The 18,943-nt window shown below is 33.4% G+C and overlaps 4 protein-coding genes across 4 annotated transcripts; all 4 read right to left on the reverse strand.

Annotated features, from left to right (window-relative positions):
* Positions 1-704: 704 nt before the first annotated feature.
* HELRODRAFT_156024 (hypothetical protein) lies at positions 705-4,658 on the reverse strand (the record flags this gene model as incomplete). The annotated part of the gene is made up of 15 exons (XM_009027384.1): positions 705-806; positions 1,002-1,148; positions 1,440-1,575; positions 1,884-1,927; positions 2,147-2,326; positions 2,515-2,637; positions 2,717-2,785; positions 2,864-3,048; positions 3,218-3,271; positions 3,437-3,522; position 3,582; positions 3,734-3,818; positions 4,096-4,205; position 4,258; positions 4,476-4,658. The coding sequence occupies 15 exons, from the start codon at positions 4,656-4,658 to the stop codon at positions 705-707; spliced, it is 1,506 nt and encodes a 501-aa protein (XP_009025632.1).
* Positions 4,659-6,366: 1,708 nt separating this feature from the next.
* On the reverse strand, positions 6,367-6,985 carry HELRODRAFT_163544 (hypothetical protein; the record flags this gene model as incomplete). The annotated part of the gene is made up of 2 exons (XM_009027385.1): positions 6,367-6,689; positions 6,862-6,985. 2 exons carry the CDS (start codon positions 6,983-6,985, stop codon positions 6,367-6,369), a joined length of 447 nt encoding a protein of 148 aa, XP_009025633.1.
* A 628-nt stretch (positions 6,986-7,613) lies between these two features.
* HELRODRAFT_107544 (hypothetical protein) lies at positions 7,614-13,352 on the reverse strand. The gene is made up of 12 exons (XM_009027386.1): positions 13,283-13,352; positions 12,232-12,431; positions 12,027-12,135; positions 11,643-11,823; positions 11,059-11,305; positions 10,688-10,783; positions 10,161-10,399; positions 9,679-9,823; positions 9,360-9,542; positions 9,131-9,266; positions 8,889-9,018; positions 7,614-8,749 (listed from the first exon to the last, which is right to left on the reverse strand). Exons 2-12 carry the CDS (start codon positions 12,358-12,360, stop codon positions 8,236-8,238), a joined length of 2,109 nt encoding a protein of 702 aa, XP_009025634.1. The 5' UTR covers positions 12,361-12,431; positions 13,283-13,352; the 3' UTR covers positions 7,614-8,235.
* Positions 13,353-14,130: 778 nt separating this feature from the next.
* Positions 14,131-16,104, reverse strand: HELRODRAFT_163546 (hypothetical protein; the record flags this gene model as incomplete). The annotated part of the gene is made up of 4 exons (XM_009027387.1): positions 14,131-14,343; positions 14,727-14,856; positions 14,983-15,176; positions 16,093-16,104. 4 exons carry the CDS (start codon positions 16,102-16,104, stop codon positions 14,131-14,133), a joined length of 549 nt encoding a protein of 182 aa, XP_009025635.1.
* Positions 16,105-18,943: the final 2,839 nt, after the last annotated feature.

The raw sequence follows: 18,943 nt of genomic DNA on the forward strand, positions 1-18,943 counted from the left end.
AATTCTCCAAGTAAAAATAATTTTATTTTACCAATTAAAACGAATAAATAATTTTTCTTGCGATGGTTTTCATTGATTAGCAGCCGCATTGCGAACCTCCTCTGCAACAGGAAGGAAGTTACCGTCATCATCGTCTTCGTCCTTCTTCAACTTCGACCTCTTCCTCTCAATATCAATGATATCCCAGAACGTTCCCTCCACTGCCTTCACCCAATCTTCATCTTTCTCTGGGTTCAGGATGGTCGGGGATGCTGGCGCTCGAGCTGACGAGACGCTCTTCGGAATAGAGTCCTATAAAAATGGATAAACCAGTCGTATGGAAAAACAGTAAAAGAAAAGATGAATAAAGGAAATGTAAATTATGAGATATTTTATCAAAAGGGTCAACGAGTTGGCTTAAATGGTTCAAGTGCCGTGTCTCAAGCTGTCATTGGCAATGGCATAATCTTAATATTGTTTGTCTCTGATTCTTAAAGATTATCATACATGTGTGTCTGATGCGTGCTTGTCAAAAAAGGTCTTACTAGGTAAAATTTTAAGGGTTGCAGAAATTCCTGGACACAAAGTATAGAAAGGACATAAATAAAAACTAAAGCAAACATGAGAAAAAAGTGTTAACAAATATTAACACTAGTGGCACAATAAAGTATTTTAAAATGAAAATTATTCAAAAAAATATTCAATTTCAATGCAGTACAACAAAGTCATACAGCGTAACCAAGACTTGACTTGATCCTCTCCTTGGTTCTGAATTCTCGATGTTTCGATTCCAGCAACTTTTCCCTCCTTGCCTCCCTCTCGAACAACTGCCGATCAAATAATGGTCGTTCACATCACATTTCGATCGTGGAGTGATGGTGATGAAGAGGAAAAAACGAAAAATATGACGATGATGATTAAAGATGATGCTATTTGATGTAGATAAGTTTTGACGATGACATTTCTTGCGACTAACGCGACAAAATGTGACCAAACAAACATTGAAACCCCTCAAAGCTAACGTTGGAAATTATATTTTTCTCATTCTTATCCGGTAGAAAAAGAGATTCGTTGAGATTGTAGAGCATGACAAGCCCCTCCCTAGATCCAACGGCCACCATCTGTCCATTGTCGTACATTCTCATGCTGTCTAGGCATTCCTCTGTCACCTAATGAGTTGTACGAGTTCATAAATTAATGTTTATTTGTTGGGTATGAAAATGGTGATTTTCATTTTTAATCTGAAGTGTGAAAGTTATTATTATAGTATAATTTGTATATTTAAACAAACAATTAATATTTTTAACAAATAAATTACATTTTTTCAAATAAAATATAGATAATAATGATTATAGTGAACCATTATTTTAAAAATTATGCTAAATTTTTGCAAAAAAAAATAATTAATCATAAAATGTGGCCGTGAAATAATCGAACTGAGATTATAAAAACAAACCTACCTTAACTTTAAGTACTGAATTAGCGTGCATATGCGTTATGTCCCAGACTTCCATCATGCCATCTGATCGACTGGTTAGGAAGACACCTGCCCTAGTCGGACTCCAACAGGCATCTGTCATGTAATGCTGCCCATACCTTCATACATCACCCGTGCAAGTAATTGTTTGTTGGTTTGTTTGTTGGTTTGTTTGTTGGTTCGTTTTTTTCAAATCGAACAATCAAATTAAACAATGGAATGAAAAGAAGTAACGTTGAGGCAAAAGTGTGAGAAGCAAGTTAGCATATATGAAAACTACTTAATACGCCCAATGTTAGAATATAATTTCGGAAAGTCATTGTTCAACAACGTTTAATAAAAAGCGTTTTATTAATCTGTTTAATACGATAACTTTTATCAAAATAAATTAAACTCTTTAGTTAGTATAATATTTATTTGTACTAACTTTGACGACCAGATGGCTGAATCTTTGTGATCATCTACCCAAATCTGAATGGTTATTAGTTAGTAATAAAATTCCAAGTTTTATATTATCAGATATTTGGAATGTTCGCATATGTTTTAAAATCATATAACAATTTACGCAATCAATACGTCAATGGCTACTCGTCACTAAATTTTCAATCAGAAGACCCGGAATGTTGTCATCAAAATAATTATAAAGTCAAAACATTCATACAAGACCTGCAAGACGTAATACGTGATTACCTTGGCCGTCCAATCACCGACGGTTAAAAAATTTTTGAGAAAGAATGGATTTCTCTGGATGGCCCTGACCCCCCCCACGTGACCCACATGCACACTGGACACTCTTTCTTGGACACTCTTGGCCTTCCTGTTGCACGTTAAAACGTTGCCCTGCTCCGTGCCCGCCATGAATTTGGTTGGCTGGAGAAAAGTTTTTTTTTTGTATAAAATATTTTGGAGACGATTTTTGAAAAGATAAATTTCATAATAATTCGAAGGCTATTTTTAATTTATCCAATGACAGAGTCGTTCATTACGCTACAAGATCGAAACACTCCAACAACTTATTAAAAACTTTTGGTTTAAAGAGGATGAAACCCTTAAGCAACCATGGTGGCTTCGTACTCAATGGACAGTGCCCCATCAGCCGTTTTCAGATTTTGTCGCTTGGCGGTGTCCAGGCACATGTACTCCAGTGGCTCCTGCAACTTCCTCGTGTCCCACCACATGACCTTTTGTTCGTTGCAAGATTTTATTATAATAAAATAACAAATTATATTAATAATTACAATCAAAAATATCAAGTAGCACCTGTCCGTCAACTGATGCCGAAAAACATTCCGTCCCTATTTTACTGGCAATCCACAGAATTTTTGTCACCTTTGGAAAATATTTTATTCAAATACATTAAGTCGGGTACTCTAGGACCAAAATATAAATTTCCACATGGTACCACACCCTGTCTCGATGGCAACTTTCAATGTGGGTCAGCTCGCAGGGTCGAGAGTTTTTCCTGGTGTCAAAGAGGGCGACCTGTCCATTTTCAAGCCCCCCAATTAGCAGGTGTGAGTCTTTCGGACTGAACTCTAAGCAGCACAGTGGGAAGGGAGGTTTCAATGTGAAGTCAGGATGGTTGGAATTTTCTAGGGTAGTTAGTTTTCAGTAAGAGTTTTAACTTTCAGGTTTTAACTTTTATTTTACTTCACGAAAGATATTTTAATTGATATATTCCTTATATTTATTCGGTTGCTTAATTTCAATGAAAATCGTCTTTATTCAACCAATCCCTCTATCAATACCCAGCCGACTAACCAACATCCCATATGAAAGAATACAAATATGGACAGTCCTCGCCACCTTCACTAACTGAGCAGTTGGAATCGTAGCCAACATTATTCAAGACATTTGTGTACCTATTTATATCGTTGTTTATGTTGCGTAAAAGGTTATCAGCGTTGTTGTAATCATTGGTGATTGATATGAAAGCAGGATTTGATCTGACGGAAGTAAGAACAGGAGGACTTTTGGAACTTTCGTCGAAAGAATCGTCCCGATAGGCAACAGCAATTTTTTTGGGCCCGTCTGGGTACCACGTGATGTGAACAGCTGATCGTTTGCTTCCATTCGGGTCACTTGAAATGTTTTAGAAATTCATGTTTGAAACTATTTTAATTACTCTAGTAACTAGTTTAATAGAAAAAGTAGTTATCCTTATAAATGAAGATTTGTCCAAAAGAATTATATTGTTGTTTTTTTATTAATTAATTAATGACATATGACATGAAAATTACTTGAAGATGTTCCTAACTTGAACGGCAGGTTTGTAACTGAACATGTCGATATACGGTGGGTCCTCGAAGAAATTTTCGTATATGTCAACGGCGTTGTTCTGCTTTATGCAGTGCTCCATTCTCTGTGATATTTATTTTTAATGATTTGTTATAATAATTATCTAATTTATTGGTGATTCTGTGCCAATTATTTATCACTTGTCGGAAATATTGTTGATAAAATTTATGAATAATTGTTTTATTATAATATAGTTTCTTGCATTATTTTATAAGTATACTATAACTAAAAAATAAAACAACAACGTCAAAAAAAAAAAAATTTTCATCTTGAATAGAATTCAACAAATGAAAAAACACGATGATTGGAATAAATAGGTGAACAATGTGAAAGGCCAGCACCTTGGACAGATCAGCCATGGAGCGCAGGTAGCCCTCTTCCTTTTCAACTTTCTTTCGAAACCTGATGACTTGCTCCATCTCGAGAGGGTTGATGTCCCTGGGCCAGCCCCCTTCAATGTGGGTGATGGCCTCTACTTTTTGCATCACGCATCGAAGTGTTACACTGTTCGGTGTTTCATTAACATGTTTGTTTGTTTGTCTGTGTGTGTGTTGCATGTACGCGTGGTTTTCTATCGGTTTCGTGTCCGTCAGAAATTTTTTTGAAAAATATATAGATATCGGTTAGCAACAGTTGCGGTTGAGGTAGTACTGCAATGAGATTTTAAATTTTACCGATGTTTAGGCGGAAGAAACTTTGTTAGAATCACTATATTTCAAACCTCGTGTTCGGAGTAGGAAGGGCCACAATCAATGCTGACATCTACGGGATTTTTGTCTATGAAACTGCTTCTCAGTACTGGATCGACAGGGATGTCGCAGAGGAGTTCAGCTGGTCGGTCTGAGAAACTGCACTGACGCCCGAATTCGGATCTTCTTTTCGAATACACGTACATGATTTCCATCTTGCCAGTTTTTTTATTTTTTTCAAAAGTACTAATTTACTAATTTTTAATTAAAATGCATCATAAATTTTACTAAGCCACAAAAAGTTATCTCAAGATAAATTCAACAAATGAATGTTTATCAAAATAAAAATGAAACGTCAATAAATAATGATAGGATAGAGATTTTTGTATAAACTGTTTGACTGCGTTTCCAGGGCAATCTCAGTAAACGTGCACTATCTCTTGCTAATTGGAACTCATTGTTTATTAATGAATGAATAATGATGATAGAGGTTTGTTGTGTCTGAACGTTTGATGTTCGTCGTTCTGTTATATCATGAGCCTCTCTTCACAACAGTCAATCGTTTGCAAATTTCAACAAGAAGACGATGAATACGTCATTATTAGTGAATATTGACGTAGTATAACCCTAACACTCCACACACATTTTTAAATTTTGATAGTATTCATAGAAAATTTTCATGAAAAACACAATAATTTTGGAGTCTGGCTATTTTACTACATTGGCTTATTAGCTTATTTACAAAATTGCATGGGTTTTAACAAACAACTAGCTTGATTGGCATTGTTGTTGTTGTTATTTTTGTTTAACTTTTCATTTTTTCATTTCTCTCATACATACATGCTCACGTACATAAGCACATACATAACCACGTACGTGATGTTTTTAATTTGACAATAACACACCAGAGGAACCGACCTTGACATTTAAAATATTTATAATTTAATTTCATGCACACATACATACATGCTAACATGCTTAAATATGTAAGGACATACATAAGCATATACATGATGTTTTAGATTTAGCTAAAACACATCAAAGAAACCGACCTTGACATGTAAAAAAATTTAAAATTTAACTTCTTGCAAAATCGATGCTGATAATGATTCTAACAAAACATCGCGTTACTGTTAATCATTATACAAAACATATCAAATATAGCAGATCAACCCAGCCAATCAGAATTTCTTTTATTGTCGTTGGAGGAAATGACGTCATTTTAACTGTAGCTAATTAACTGTACGACAGTAAATTAGCAAGAATGATCGTTATATTCGATTTCTATCAAGAAAACGTTTCAAGATATTATATGCACACAAAACTAATTAAATAAATAGATATACTTGCTTATTATAAGTATTATTATACTTGCGTTGTTGAATCAGATACTGTTTCCAACTTCAAGAAGAATTTTGACTTATATATGGCCAACAAAGAATTTCTCTATGATTGACGTTTTTGTTTGATTGCTTTTTGTTGTCTTTTAATGCTGTTTTGATATGGGCATATGTAACTTACGATTAAGCCCATTATTTATTTATATTTATTTATTTATTGTAGATATTTTTATATTTATATTCAAGTTTAACAATCGATGCTAAGTAAGGTGTGGTTTCATGTTATTTCGGTGGCTCTCAAAAAAATTCAAATTTCGTGCCTACATATGTAAAAACAATAATTGTTGTTTCAATAATTAATCTATATAATAAATAAACACAAAGTAACTAAAATTTGTGGTGCATAATTAAAATTCTAAAACGAAGTAAGTAAATATGTCGAATGAATGTTATGAGAGGCTGAAATGTGAACTAAGAGTTAAAAAAAACTTAAACTACGCCAACTATTTGAAGAAACTTGTACTTTATACAGTAAAATGAAATCGTAATATTCAACATTATCAGCAAAAACGAAATAATTTATTTATTGTTTGTAATGCACTAAGCAGCCCGTCATGGAATGCCACAAATAAATTTCTTTCTTCTTCTTCCTTTCCTCTCTCAACTTCACATCCTCCTCCCTCGTCTTCTCATTAAACAAAACAGTCGCGGCCATCTTGTCCACAATGTTCACCCTGCCAGCCACGTAATCGACGTTGACAGCTTTCGAACTTTTCTTCCTGAGTGACGTGGCTTCCGATGTGAAGATGAAGGGAGGTGGTTCCATTGCGACCAGGGCCGACTTGTTTTTCTTAGAAGCGTTTTTCGATGCATTCAGTTGCTGCAGTAATTTGCTTCGTCGATCACCTTTGAAAGTTTAGAAATTAGAAAATAACAGAAAAACGCCTCAAAATAACACCACTCAGAAATTATTTTCAAATCCAGTAAAGTTAAAAATATCCCATATACGTTCCAAACATATAATAATAATAAAAATTTTGTCAAAAGAAGAATTGAAATATAAGACAACCCCGCACACTGTTCAAATTGGATGTAGCGTCCCCATCTTGAGATGAAATTGCATCAAGAGAATGTCCGTACGTCTGGTTGGTTGTGAGCGGATCGTTCATGTCCCAGGTGTAGTAAGTTGGCATACGTGACATCATCTTCATGAGTATGGAATGAACAATTGGCAAATTTCAATGAAATTAATACAAAATTTTCTTCACGGATTATAAATAAACAAAACCTCAAGCAAATTGAAACTTTTATAAAGTTTATTGTTTAGGAAACTCTTTTTTATAATGTTAGGTTAATTAAAAATGCTTATTTAGATCCCTTTCATTATTTGATTGCACGTAAGACATCAGCGAGGTACTGAAGAAACAACCCATACTCAGTCCTCAGGCTGTTTGCTAGTTTAATGTTGCCATGGGTACAACCACTTGTATATACAATTATATTCATATGTGTGTGTGTAACGTATATATAATATATAGTATATATATATATATATATAAATATATATCTACATGTATGCATGTATTATGCATAAGGTATATATACACACGTGCGTGTTTATGTATGTAGGCTATTTTTAAACATGCTCATCAAGTATTGTTTGTTGACAGGTAGGTATGTTTAAACCAAGGAATGAACTCAAAACTTAGGCTAACACCATATTCACGTATACTTGAATATAAATACAATAGGCGTCACGCATATCCAATGGTATCCTTACATACTTAGTCCACGAACTATCGAAATATTGAAACGAAACGTAGACTTTGAAACAATTTGTTACTTCAGTTTTTATTTAATTCTAATTTTCTTCTCCCAAACAGCACGACCACAACTAATTTTTAGAATTATGAAAAAATTACGAACATTTTCATGGCAACGTACAACGAACAGTCAAATCAGAAAACACCGAACATGGAATTAAACAAAAACTGCCGTAAAAGTATTATGTACAATAAAGTGCAACCTGCTAAATGGAAATTTGCTAAAATTTTGTATATAAGAAATGGCACATATTTGTATGTATGTATGTTTATATATAATAAATGACATTTGTATATAATATTTAAAGGGAATAAAACCATAATTAAAATTTTGTAATTGACTGCGGATTAAACAAGCAGACAAAAAAACTGTCAGTCAGATAGATGAACAGACTACGATAACAAACAAGCCAACTGGTTCATAACAACAGCAAACTCACAACTCAGTCCAACATCCATATATTTTATACACAAACAGTCTAAACTATTCACTCAGAATCCATCCACCTATCATCTTAACACCACATCAAACATCCATCAATCAATCTCTTCATTCATTTATTCATCCATCAATAAACCAATTCATCCGTCCATCCATTTATTCATTTATTCATCAACCCATCCACCCTTCAAGGTTCAACAGTACTGTTATTTGCCATCTTAGCATCATCAACTCTAGTAGCAGCAGCAGTAGAAGAAGCAACCACTTCATTACCACCACCACTATGATTCATTCTGGACGTCGTGTGGTGCTTGCCGCTGTTGTGGTAACGTCTGCGTTTGTTCCGCTGGCTCGGTTCGTTCAGACTGTTGCTGCCATACTGGTAGGCGGCATTCTGCATGATTTCATCATGAGTCGGCGAATCCATGTCTGTGCTTTTTGTAGTCGTTGTTGATGACGTTGGATTGTGATGAGTTGCTGGAGTTGTAGTTGTTGCTGATATCGCCGTTGAAGAAGCTGCCGCATTTGAAGCATTGGGAGTGGCCAGAGTTGATGAAGATGCTGCTGCATCGGGCTTCAATTGCTGCTGAGATTTCTTGAGTGGTCTCGACTGTCTGAGATTCTGTGCCACAGCTGATATGTAGGGAAAGAGTTTTGTGATGGTTCCTACAGCTTTCGTTCTACCTTCCCTGAACACCAACCTGTTTGGTCATTTCCACGTCAGGGCAATTAAAAATTTATTCGTTTTGAAACAAAGCAACGTCGTCAAAATAAACTAAATAAAACACCAACAAAAAAACCAGTTGCTTTAAGTAATAACGCCAAAAAAAATGATACCACCTGGTATCCATGCGAATGTACTCGGGGTTCTTGATGAATCTGAACCTGACGATGGCTTTGTCTCCAGTCCTCAAATGTTCTCTGCTCATAGACAGGATCGTTGCCGTCTGCCTCACACTGCCCACGTGGACTGTATGCGTACGTATATGCATGTGATTGCATGTGAAAGTAAGTGCAGGTGCATATGAGTGTATGAGTATACTCTGTGTAGAGGTGTATGCCACAGCGTCACACTGACTAACCCATGGCTTGATACTTGACACTGATCGTTGTCGGATGGTGGAGGACAAGAATCTCACCTTCAAATTCCCAGCAAGCACGAGGTTCCAACGCTGGAGATACCATCACCATACCTTTTCGTATCTGCGATCTCTTCAACTGTTTCCATTAATTTATTCGTTTGAGGAAGTTATTAATTAAATAATATTTCAATCAACTCTCACAACCCTGCCACATCTAACCCAATCAAACCTTCTTAAGAGCAAAAGAGGCAGTCTGACCTCCTTTGACCTCCTTCACGGGCATTCTCTTCCGGTGGATACTCTTCACAACGATGGACATGAAACCTCCGTTCGGATCGGGACCCAGTAGTAATGTGTCTCCTAACTTTATGTGGCCTCTCAGGGTCGTACCTGAGACCACTGTACCTACACCCTACAGCATACAATAAATCACATCAAGACAACATGCAACATTAACATGCAATTTAAATGAATTTAAACGCTACAAAATGAAAAGAAAAAAGTAAAAAAAAAATAGAAAACACGAAAAAAAAACGAGTAGAACTGACGGGAACAGCGAAGGTTTCATCAATCTGGAACTCAGCTGGATCGTTGTAGTGGCATGGCATTCGCGTGGACAGCAGGTTGAGGAAACTTTTCAACAAATTCAAGTTCTCCCCCGTCACGTTTGACACTTGGAAGATTGGACACATCCTACGTTCGTTGTTTGGTGCAAGTCCAGGTAAGATATAATAAACAATGCCAAATAAATATTAAAATGATTGACATATTTGTGATTATTGATATTATATTGAATAAATTTTAATAAATTAATGAATGAGCTATCAAAGTCTTTAAATGAACTGACGATCTTAACACATTTTCGTAATGCAACGTCAGTAACCTATTGATGATCAGAAAATATTGAAATTATAGAAAACCACAAAATGTTAATTAGAACACATGCCAGCAACAACAAAATTAATAAAAAGAACAAACATTCACACAAACACACAGACAACAAACACACACACACACACACACACAAAACCTTTCAGAAGTAAAATTGGTAGCGCTGACAACGACATCATCTTGATTCTGTACGAGTACAGGTATCTTCCTACAGCCTGGTGACTTCAGTACCTTATGCAACATCTGCAGGGTCTCCTGCAGAATGTTCGGTGGGCACATGTCGATTTTGGTGACTACCACAAAAACAGGAACGCACAGTGCCAACGCAAGACCCAGGTGCTCCTTCGTCATGCCTATGATGCCTGCATTTGCTCCTATCTAGATGGGTGGGTAGGGTCAAATAGGTCCAGTGGTAGGTTGCATTTTTTAAATTATTTCCTAACATGTGACGAGCACTTTTGTAATAAGGGGAGATTAATTTAGAAAATTTGTTTCTATAATGACGTTATGATACATTATTTATAAAAATTGTTATTATATAATATGCTATATTATTTTTAGACTTGGATCAAATATATAGTACTGTAACTGAAACAAAGTTTAGGTATAAGGTTTTAAAACGTAATTCATAAAACTAAAATTACACTCAGAAAAACATTTGCTGACCATCAACATTCCGAAGTCAGGGGCATGACCGGTCATCCCAAAGACCGTTGTTTTGAGGTACCTCTCGTGGCCAGCCAGATCTATGAAGGTTATGATCTGAAATGTAGGGAGAGGTTCGTATGGCTGATGAGTTGAAAACCATTGTAAACCACACATTATTATCACAAGATAGATATTTGAACCAGAAAATCCCCAGAAAAAATTAATTAGTTTAGTTACAGGCTACAATTGACAATTAAAAGCAATTTAATTATTAACAAAGTAGAATAATTCTATCAGCATAATAACTCAGATGCAGAATATTCAAGTTATACAACAACTAAGCAACAGAAAAATGACAGATAATTGAGTATGTGAACTTAGCAACTAACCTTAGATGCTTTTTCACAAATTTTCACCCAATCTAGACTTCCATGTTCTGGTCGGTTGACAACATTTCCATGACAATCAAAGCCAAGAATGTCATTTCCGACACTGCTCGTCCGACCAGACTCCATCTCATGCTTGTGTCTGAAGAGTTTCTGACGGGCATGACCTCTGCCATTGTCCAGTTCAACGTGGGTCAACACTCCAAGCAGGGTACTTTTGCCAGCATCAACGTTTCCAACTACGGCTACTCTGCAATCACGTTTGTTCAATGTTGTGGCTTGAAATTGTAAACTTCCACATTTGGTAATTTAAAAAATTTATCTCTTTTTTAAAATACAAAAAAAATCTATGATAGGCAAGAAAACAGAATATCCTAAATAATCTAAATGCAGAAAGAAACAAAATTTAGTTTGCTCTCCACAAAAACATAAAAAAACTGAAAAACTGAAAATATAAACTTAATTCTTAAAAACTTACAGCCTTGTTATTAAAGAGTTATTCAACACCAACTAACCAATCAACTTAAAAATTGACCAGCTAACAAATTAACCATCTAGCCAACAAGACAAGCAACCAGACAACTAACCTAACTTCCATAAAATCCTTTTCCTGAACTCTGACCCTGACCAGATATTCAGCAACCTCACCCCCTTCTTCAGTCCGATGTCTCAACTGCAGACACTCAGCATTCAGGCTGGCAGCCATGCTGGTTAGAGTTGCAATGGAGGCCTCGAGGTCAGCTTTCGAAAGCCCTGCAACCTCTCCCTCTGTTTGTTCAGATGAAATTAAAAATTTTATAAGGTATAATTTACTCTTAATATGATTTCCACATATTTTATTTAAATAAAGCTCAAGTATTGGTAATAATAATCAACTCAAAATTGAATTTAAAATTCTGACTCCATAGAAATGAACATAAATTTTAATGATAGCCAAAAAATATAGCCCAACATAGCAGACACTCCATTACCTCCCAAGCCAATGGAGTAGATTGTCTCACCCTGGCTCTCTTCCAAACGAATTTTCAACTGTTTCAATAACACATCATATTCATCATCATTTGGACTCACAAGAGATTTCTAAATAATTATTTAATATTTGAAAATTATTTTAAAAAGTTTGTAAGAATTATCGTTAACCATAAAAAGGAAATATGTAAATTTGTTTTTCAGAACCTTGTGATTGACAACCACTTTCTCTTCATTTTCTTTCTCATTCATCAGCTCATCATCCTGCTCAAAGAAATTATTCATATCAGGACCTTTCATGAAATCCTCATGAACACTCCCAGTATCCATGTTCATTGTTGGTGATGGATTATATTATATATATTTTTGTTTTTGGTGATGCTGTTGCTTTTTTCTATTCAAAAAAGCTGAAAGAATGATTACAAATTAATAACTTAAATAATAATTTATTAATAAATAATATTAATGTCACAAGTGGGTCCATGAATGATGTCCTATTACTAATTAGTTATCATCAGTCATGAAGAAAATAAAAAAAGGAAAAATAGATTTTTTTATAATCTAGCTTCTAACACCAAATACCAGTTAATTTTTAATAAACTAGAATTCAAAAAATATTAATATTTTCTAAATGTCCTATAAAAACCAGAAACAACAACCCACCAAATAGCAAGATAATGAATGATGAAATTTACTTCTTAAAAATTTCATAAAAATTAATTACAATTTTTACTTATATTTTATTACTTATATTATATTAGGTTTTGGCATCTTAAAAAACTTGCATTTTAAAACAAAAATAAAATTGTTTAGATTAATTTTGTGATTATGACCAAATGTAAGTGTCTAATGCAAGTGTATATTATAAACCATGTGTATATAAATAAAGCTAGTCTTCTATAGTAGTACTATATAATAATTTAAATACATACAGATTACAGATACAGTGTAAAGTGTAAATAGGTAAAAAAGTAATCTAAACCAGTTTCTTCATTTATTACAAAAATCATCTATTCAGTTAAGTTAATTAGCAGCTAACCTTTCTTATTAATTTTTAAATTTTTCTATCTGTCATATTTTTCTAACTTTTTTTACACGTGAACAAAAAAACGACGGAGGGAGGAGCTTGGGGCAAGATTAAGAAATCAAATCAAATAAGAAAACATATGATATAAATAAATTTCTAGTTTACAAGTTAAAAACAATTATCATTTTGAAGAACAATATACACAGATGAAAATTATAACAAATTTCTAACACGGATGTATATAAGAGTCTAACATTTCATAAACATGATGACATTTTTGCAATTTTTATGAAAACTTTCGCAAATAAGTTTACGTTTAAAAAAAGTGATATTTTCGATACCAAAGAGTTCGACCCATTTTTTGCACGAAGCCATAGAGTTGAGAGATAAGAATTGAACAATATTTTTTAACTTATTGTTGAGTTTAAATATAAAGTTTAAAGGTATATTACACTCTTCTTAAGTTTAAAGAAGTTGACAAGGCATAAAAAGCCCATGTGAATACGTGCTGGACGATGCATCACACGTAGCATGTGATAAATGGAGATCATTTTGTCTTATTCAAATCCGATCATTGCACGCAATGCAAAACAGCACTCGGCGACCTTATCACTGGCCATCGCACCGACTAAACTTTCTGAAATTTGTGTTAATGCCTTTTTAAATAAAATTTAGAATGGAAAAGTGCGATTGGACAGTCAGAGTCTTAAATTTCATCTGTGCTAATGACATCTACAGTTAAAGTTAGCAATATATTGAACAAAAAATTTTTTTTAACATCTTTCGTCCCATTTAAGCAATTAGACGTGTGTGTTGCTAGTTTATTAATGTCTTTTTTTGCTAATTCTATTTTGTTTTGTCTTTCCGACTACTGAATTTACCGGTTTATAGAAAAAAATGGACATTTATAACACATCATGTTTATACTACGGCATATATTTTATTAACAAACAAATAACAATTGTTCTAGTTTTTATATAACAAATTTATTTAAAGTTATTGTAACTTGATTAATTAATAATAAAAAACAACTTTGTTCGAATGCAATAAGCATTATTTAATTTCCACAAGAAAGTGAACTACTTTCTCCATAGAGAATCTATATTTTGATAACTGATAGCGTCAAGAATCGCTCGCGGCCACTCGTTGCGGATATGGACCTTAGGGTAAGCATCTGCGGCCCACTGGTTGAATTCTCTGAGGCAAAGTTCAAATTTGGAAAGTAATCGACAACGAGCCCTGTACCCCTCTCCACCTCCAGGATAGTCGAACTGCAGCTTATTTTCTTCTTCCTGATTTCGTGTTTCGTATTTTTTGTACAATGTTTAATTATACATTTATTTATACATTTATTAAACTATTATTATAATATAACTATAATTATTTATTTAATCATTTTGTATTAATTATCCTATCTCAACATATTATTACCACTGATTTACACAAAGGTAATTTAAATGAAACGTTTTATCTAAACGTTAAATAATTACGTCATTACGCTGTATTTTTGGATTCCCTCGGCATCAATTATAATAAATGCATGACGTCATTGCTTTTTAGCCTCCCAGTAGAGCATACAGAGGTAGAAATACGATAGGACAATTCCAGTTTAAATATCCATGGTTATTACTAAATATAAATTCAGGATAAAATATAACAAAGTTTTTAATAAAACCCAAATAATTTGGTTGAAGAGCCTCTCGTATCTTATTTGCTTGCAGTTCATGTTGTCCAACTCCTCCTTCAACAACCTCCAATGCTCCACGCTAAATCGTTCCACAGTTGATTCATCGCAACGATTTATACTGAATATAAAATTTTGCAAAAATTAATTACAAACCGCTATGTGTATTTTATCACGTAAAAACATGACAGTAAGAGAACTTGGCGCTGAAATAATTTTTTACAATTGATTAAAAAAAGTTAATAACATTTGAGTGAGATTTATTTCATCTTGACTAGGTGTTAGGAGTATCGGAGAGTGATTTGATTTTTTTTCCTGTCTATCAACATCATCTCTTTTTGTCTTCAGCAGACGAGATTTGATGGGACCTAGGTGCTCCCCGCCTTCCGTAATGTTCTGCATTCTTTTCAAGATGTGTTCGGCTGATGTTCTCACAGCGATCTGATGAACAGAAGTGAGTAGCAGTGATTAATATATGTGTAAGGAAGTTCTTCATTTTTTTTACATCATACGATTGATTTTTATTTAAACTATTTGCGTGGTAAATGGTGTGGTACAAACCTTTATGGAGTAGGAAGTTTGATTTTATTTAAATAGGTTGTAAACTATTTAAAAATTGATCTAAATCTGTCGAAAGAGCATACTAAAAAAAGAAGCATATAATTAGATAGATGTTTTAATGATATTAACGTTTTATTAACGACAATTAGAGCTTTCAGCACATCGTGGTAAACAAACTTGCAATTAGCAAAACGAATGCAATGCGATTTTCACCATTGTTTTTCATTTCACAGGCCACACACGCACGCAGATTAAGGATCTTAAAGAAGACGGTTACGTGCGCTTCTTACATAATCTCATATCTAAGCTATTCTGCTTTAAGGCATTTTCATTGTTGAAAAATTAGTTAATCAGTAATCAGTTGTTAATTAATTAATTGGTCAACTGAATAATTATAGCAAATGATTTAAAAAAGTTTTCATGAAATTTGTGAAAGATTAATCACGATGTTCAAATATATTTTTTATTTAAGAGAATTTTAACACGACAGAAGAATGTACTCATATGTTTTATAGCAAAGAATTAAAAAAATATAGTAATATAGTATCACTTTAATAATAAATGCTTTTATTTATTCACAATATTTATCGCCATCGTATTTTTCCAGACGGGAACTTAGATATGAAAATGAAGGATAGGTAATGCAAATGTATGCGGCCTTAGGCTGGCGGCGTGTGATTTTTTCATGAATGTTAATTGTAAATGCTCCACAGAGATGAGATATTAATGATAAAAAAGTATAAAATATGATGTACATGGTCAGAAGTTTTTCTGCCGTTTTTCTAAGAAAAAAAACCTTCCTCGACATTTTTTCTCTCAAAAAGCTATCTGACTGAATTCTGGCAGAAATGGCAAAATAATTTTTTTTTAATTATTTAATGATTGATTAGTTAATGGTATTAGTGATAAAAAATTAGAAATGGTAAGAATTCTTTAATTTTTTATTGATCAGTTAATGATTCATTTATAAATTGTAGAACTGTTTTTAATTCCGAACGATCAATCTTCTGTGTGATTTGATTACTCGATGTTCATCATTGAGTTCACTCGTACTATCATCATCTTCTTCTTCACCATCATCTTAATCTTATTCATCGTCATCCTTATTATTATTAGTAGTGTGGTTTTATCAGATGAAAAAACTGAAAACTATTAAAAATACAAGAGATGAGCAAAATAATTCCTCACACAACAAATTTTTTACTGTGCCACTTTTTTTCTCTTTCTTTTTTCTTTTTTTCTCTTCCTCTCTTCTGTATCTGTCTGTTTCTCTGTCTGTCTCTCTCTCTCTTTCTCTCTCTCTGCTTTTTTTTGTTTTGTCTTTATCTCTCCTCTATCTGTTCTTTTCTTTCTTTCTCTCTCTTTCTTTCTCTCTCTCTCTTTCTCTCTCTCTCTTTCTCTCTCTCTCTCTCTCTCTCTATATATATATATATATATATAAGTTATTTGTGTGTGTGTATTTATTTATGATTAAAATCATTTTAAATTTCGGTTAAATAAAATTTATTTACCTATTAACTTGACTTCTGCTTAGGAAAACTTAATTAGTTTTCTGTATATCCAAAAATAATAACATATCTAAAAATAACACGAATGTTTTTGCAAAAATTTAATCTAACTAAATCAAAGCTGAGTAAAATTAAAATGTTTATAGAAAAATTATTTATGGCAACAAAAAAAAATCTATCCAATCTATCCATAGCCATAACCTCTAAAAGAAAAACTTAGTACTAACGTGTAACATTTTATTTGATTAAAAAAAGTTCGTCGGAAGAAAAAAATAAGCGGGATTTATAACGCAATTCGATGTGAAATTCTCGCCATAAAAATGTTTGCCAATTGAAATGAAGTAACTTAAATGCAAGCAACTTTCGGCAATTAAATGCGCCCCACAGTCGTAGCGATGAACCTAAAGTTGCCTAATTAATTTTTTCTTTTATTATTTCGTTCATACTAAATTTGTTTCTATCGTTATTTAGTTATTTATATATTGTACTTTAATGAATGGCTTGCACTACTAGTGTATTATTATAGTGTGTTGTATCGTATTACATCGCATTGGATTGTGTTGTGCTGTATTGTATTGCATTGTATTGTGTTGTATTGTGTTGTATTGTATTGCATCATGTAATGTATCATTTTCAATGTTTTGTATTTTTAGCCTCGCTTGGGTATGGTTTTTTGGTACATGTTTCAAGTAGCACTCTGAATTTTTCATTTGTTCTATTAATTTTGGATAGATCGGTTTTTTTAGCCATCTTACAAAACTTCTCTTGAAAATTTTGATAATAAGAAAAGCAATCTTTATGCTACGAATGGTTAGTGGACTGGCCATTGAAATGAAGAAAGACTTGTTTATATGTTTTGTCGATGATTACTCCAAAGCTTTTGATAGCCTGAAACATGTGGAGCTTGTGGAAATATGGAAAAATTTATACACTGATGGGAAAGGCACGAGAATTATCAGTAAAAGCAAAACCGCCTCGATTTGCTCCATAACCATTAATGGTAAACAAGGGAAACATGTCAACAGCTTCAATTTATCTTGGAAGTCTGCTTACCTCAGCTTGTAAATGTGATGTGGATATCAAAAGAAGGATAGCTATGGCGAAAGATGCATATTCTAAAATGAAAAACATACTTTTAATGCATTTTTGTGAAAAAAATAGCAAACTATAAATGAGCATATAGGACATCGCTAGAGAAAATTGTGAAATTATCTATATAACTACAGTTGAATTGAACGCAGACAGGTTAGGTTGCCATGGAGTTTGTTTGTTTGTTGGCAGAAAAAACTAACTCGAAAAATTTAACGATCAAATAAAACATCTCAAATAAATTTTTAAAATTTAAAATTTTAATGAGCCTCTCTCATTAACACTGACGCCATTTCTCTTTCTTCAATGCTTTGCTCTATCCTTTTTCCCTTTAATTTTTATTTATTTTTTAAATTAAATCTTCTATAATAGGTTTTTACTTTTATTTGGGGATTTTCTTTATTTAAGTTGCTGTCAATGAGTCTTTAATTAAATTTGATAAGTTTCTTCTTTAGAAAGAACTATGAATGAATCCATAAAATTTACATCAGCGTTAGCATTGTGCTTCTGTAATGAGCTCCTTCTGGACTGACAGTCCTTCCTATCAGACGTTAAAAATATTTTAAAACTTGAAATATAAATAAACTTAAAATAAAAATGAAATAATAAAAGTGATAAAGAAATACAATAGCAATAATAACTCCAGGTAGAGTTTTTTTCTCAAAATGTTTTTGTTACGTGACTTCATTTCACTAAGTTTTAATTAACTTAATTTTTCTTGAAATTAATGTCCTCTCCTGTTACTTATGATTCTTCGCATCGAAAATTATGCTTAGGTGCCCCTTTACGTTTGCACCTACTTCGGTTTTTACACGTTATGTGATTGTTTGCACACACACACACACACACACACACACACACACACACACACACACACACAGACCGCAAAATACATCCCGAGTGTGCGTGTTCATCAGTGTGTTTGCTGTGTTGGTGTGTTGATATAATTTTTCTTGCTTTATGCCTGTGTCTGCTTACCCACAAATGTTTCCTAATCTGATTACATAGACATTTGTTTGGCCCCAACACAACGCACGATCGATCTTGAAG

Source organism: Helobdella robusta, assembly GCF_000326865.2.
Source record: "Helobdella robusta unplaced genomic scaffold HELROscaffold_5, whole genome shotgun sequence".
Taxonomy (NCBI): domain Eukaryota; kingdom Metazoa; phylum Annelida; class Clitellata; order Rhynchobdellida; family Glossiphoniidae; genus Helobdella; species Helobdella robusta.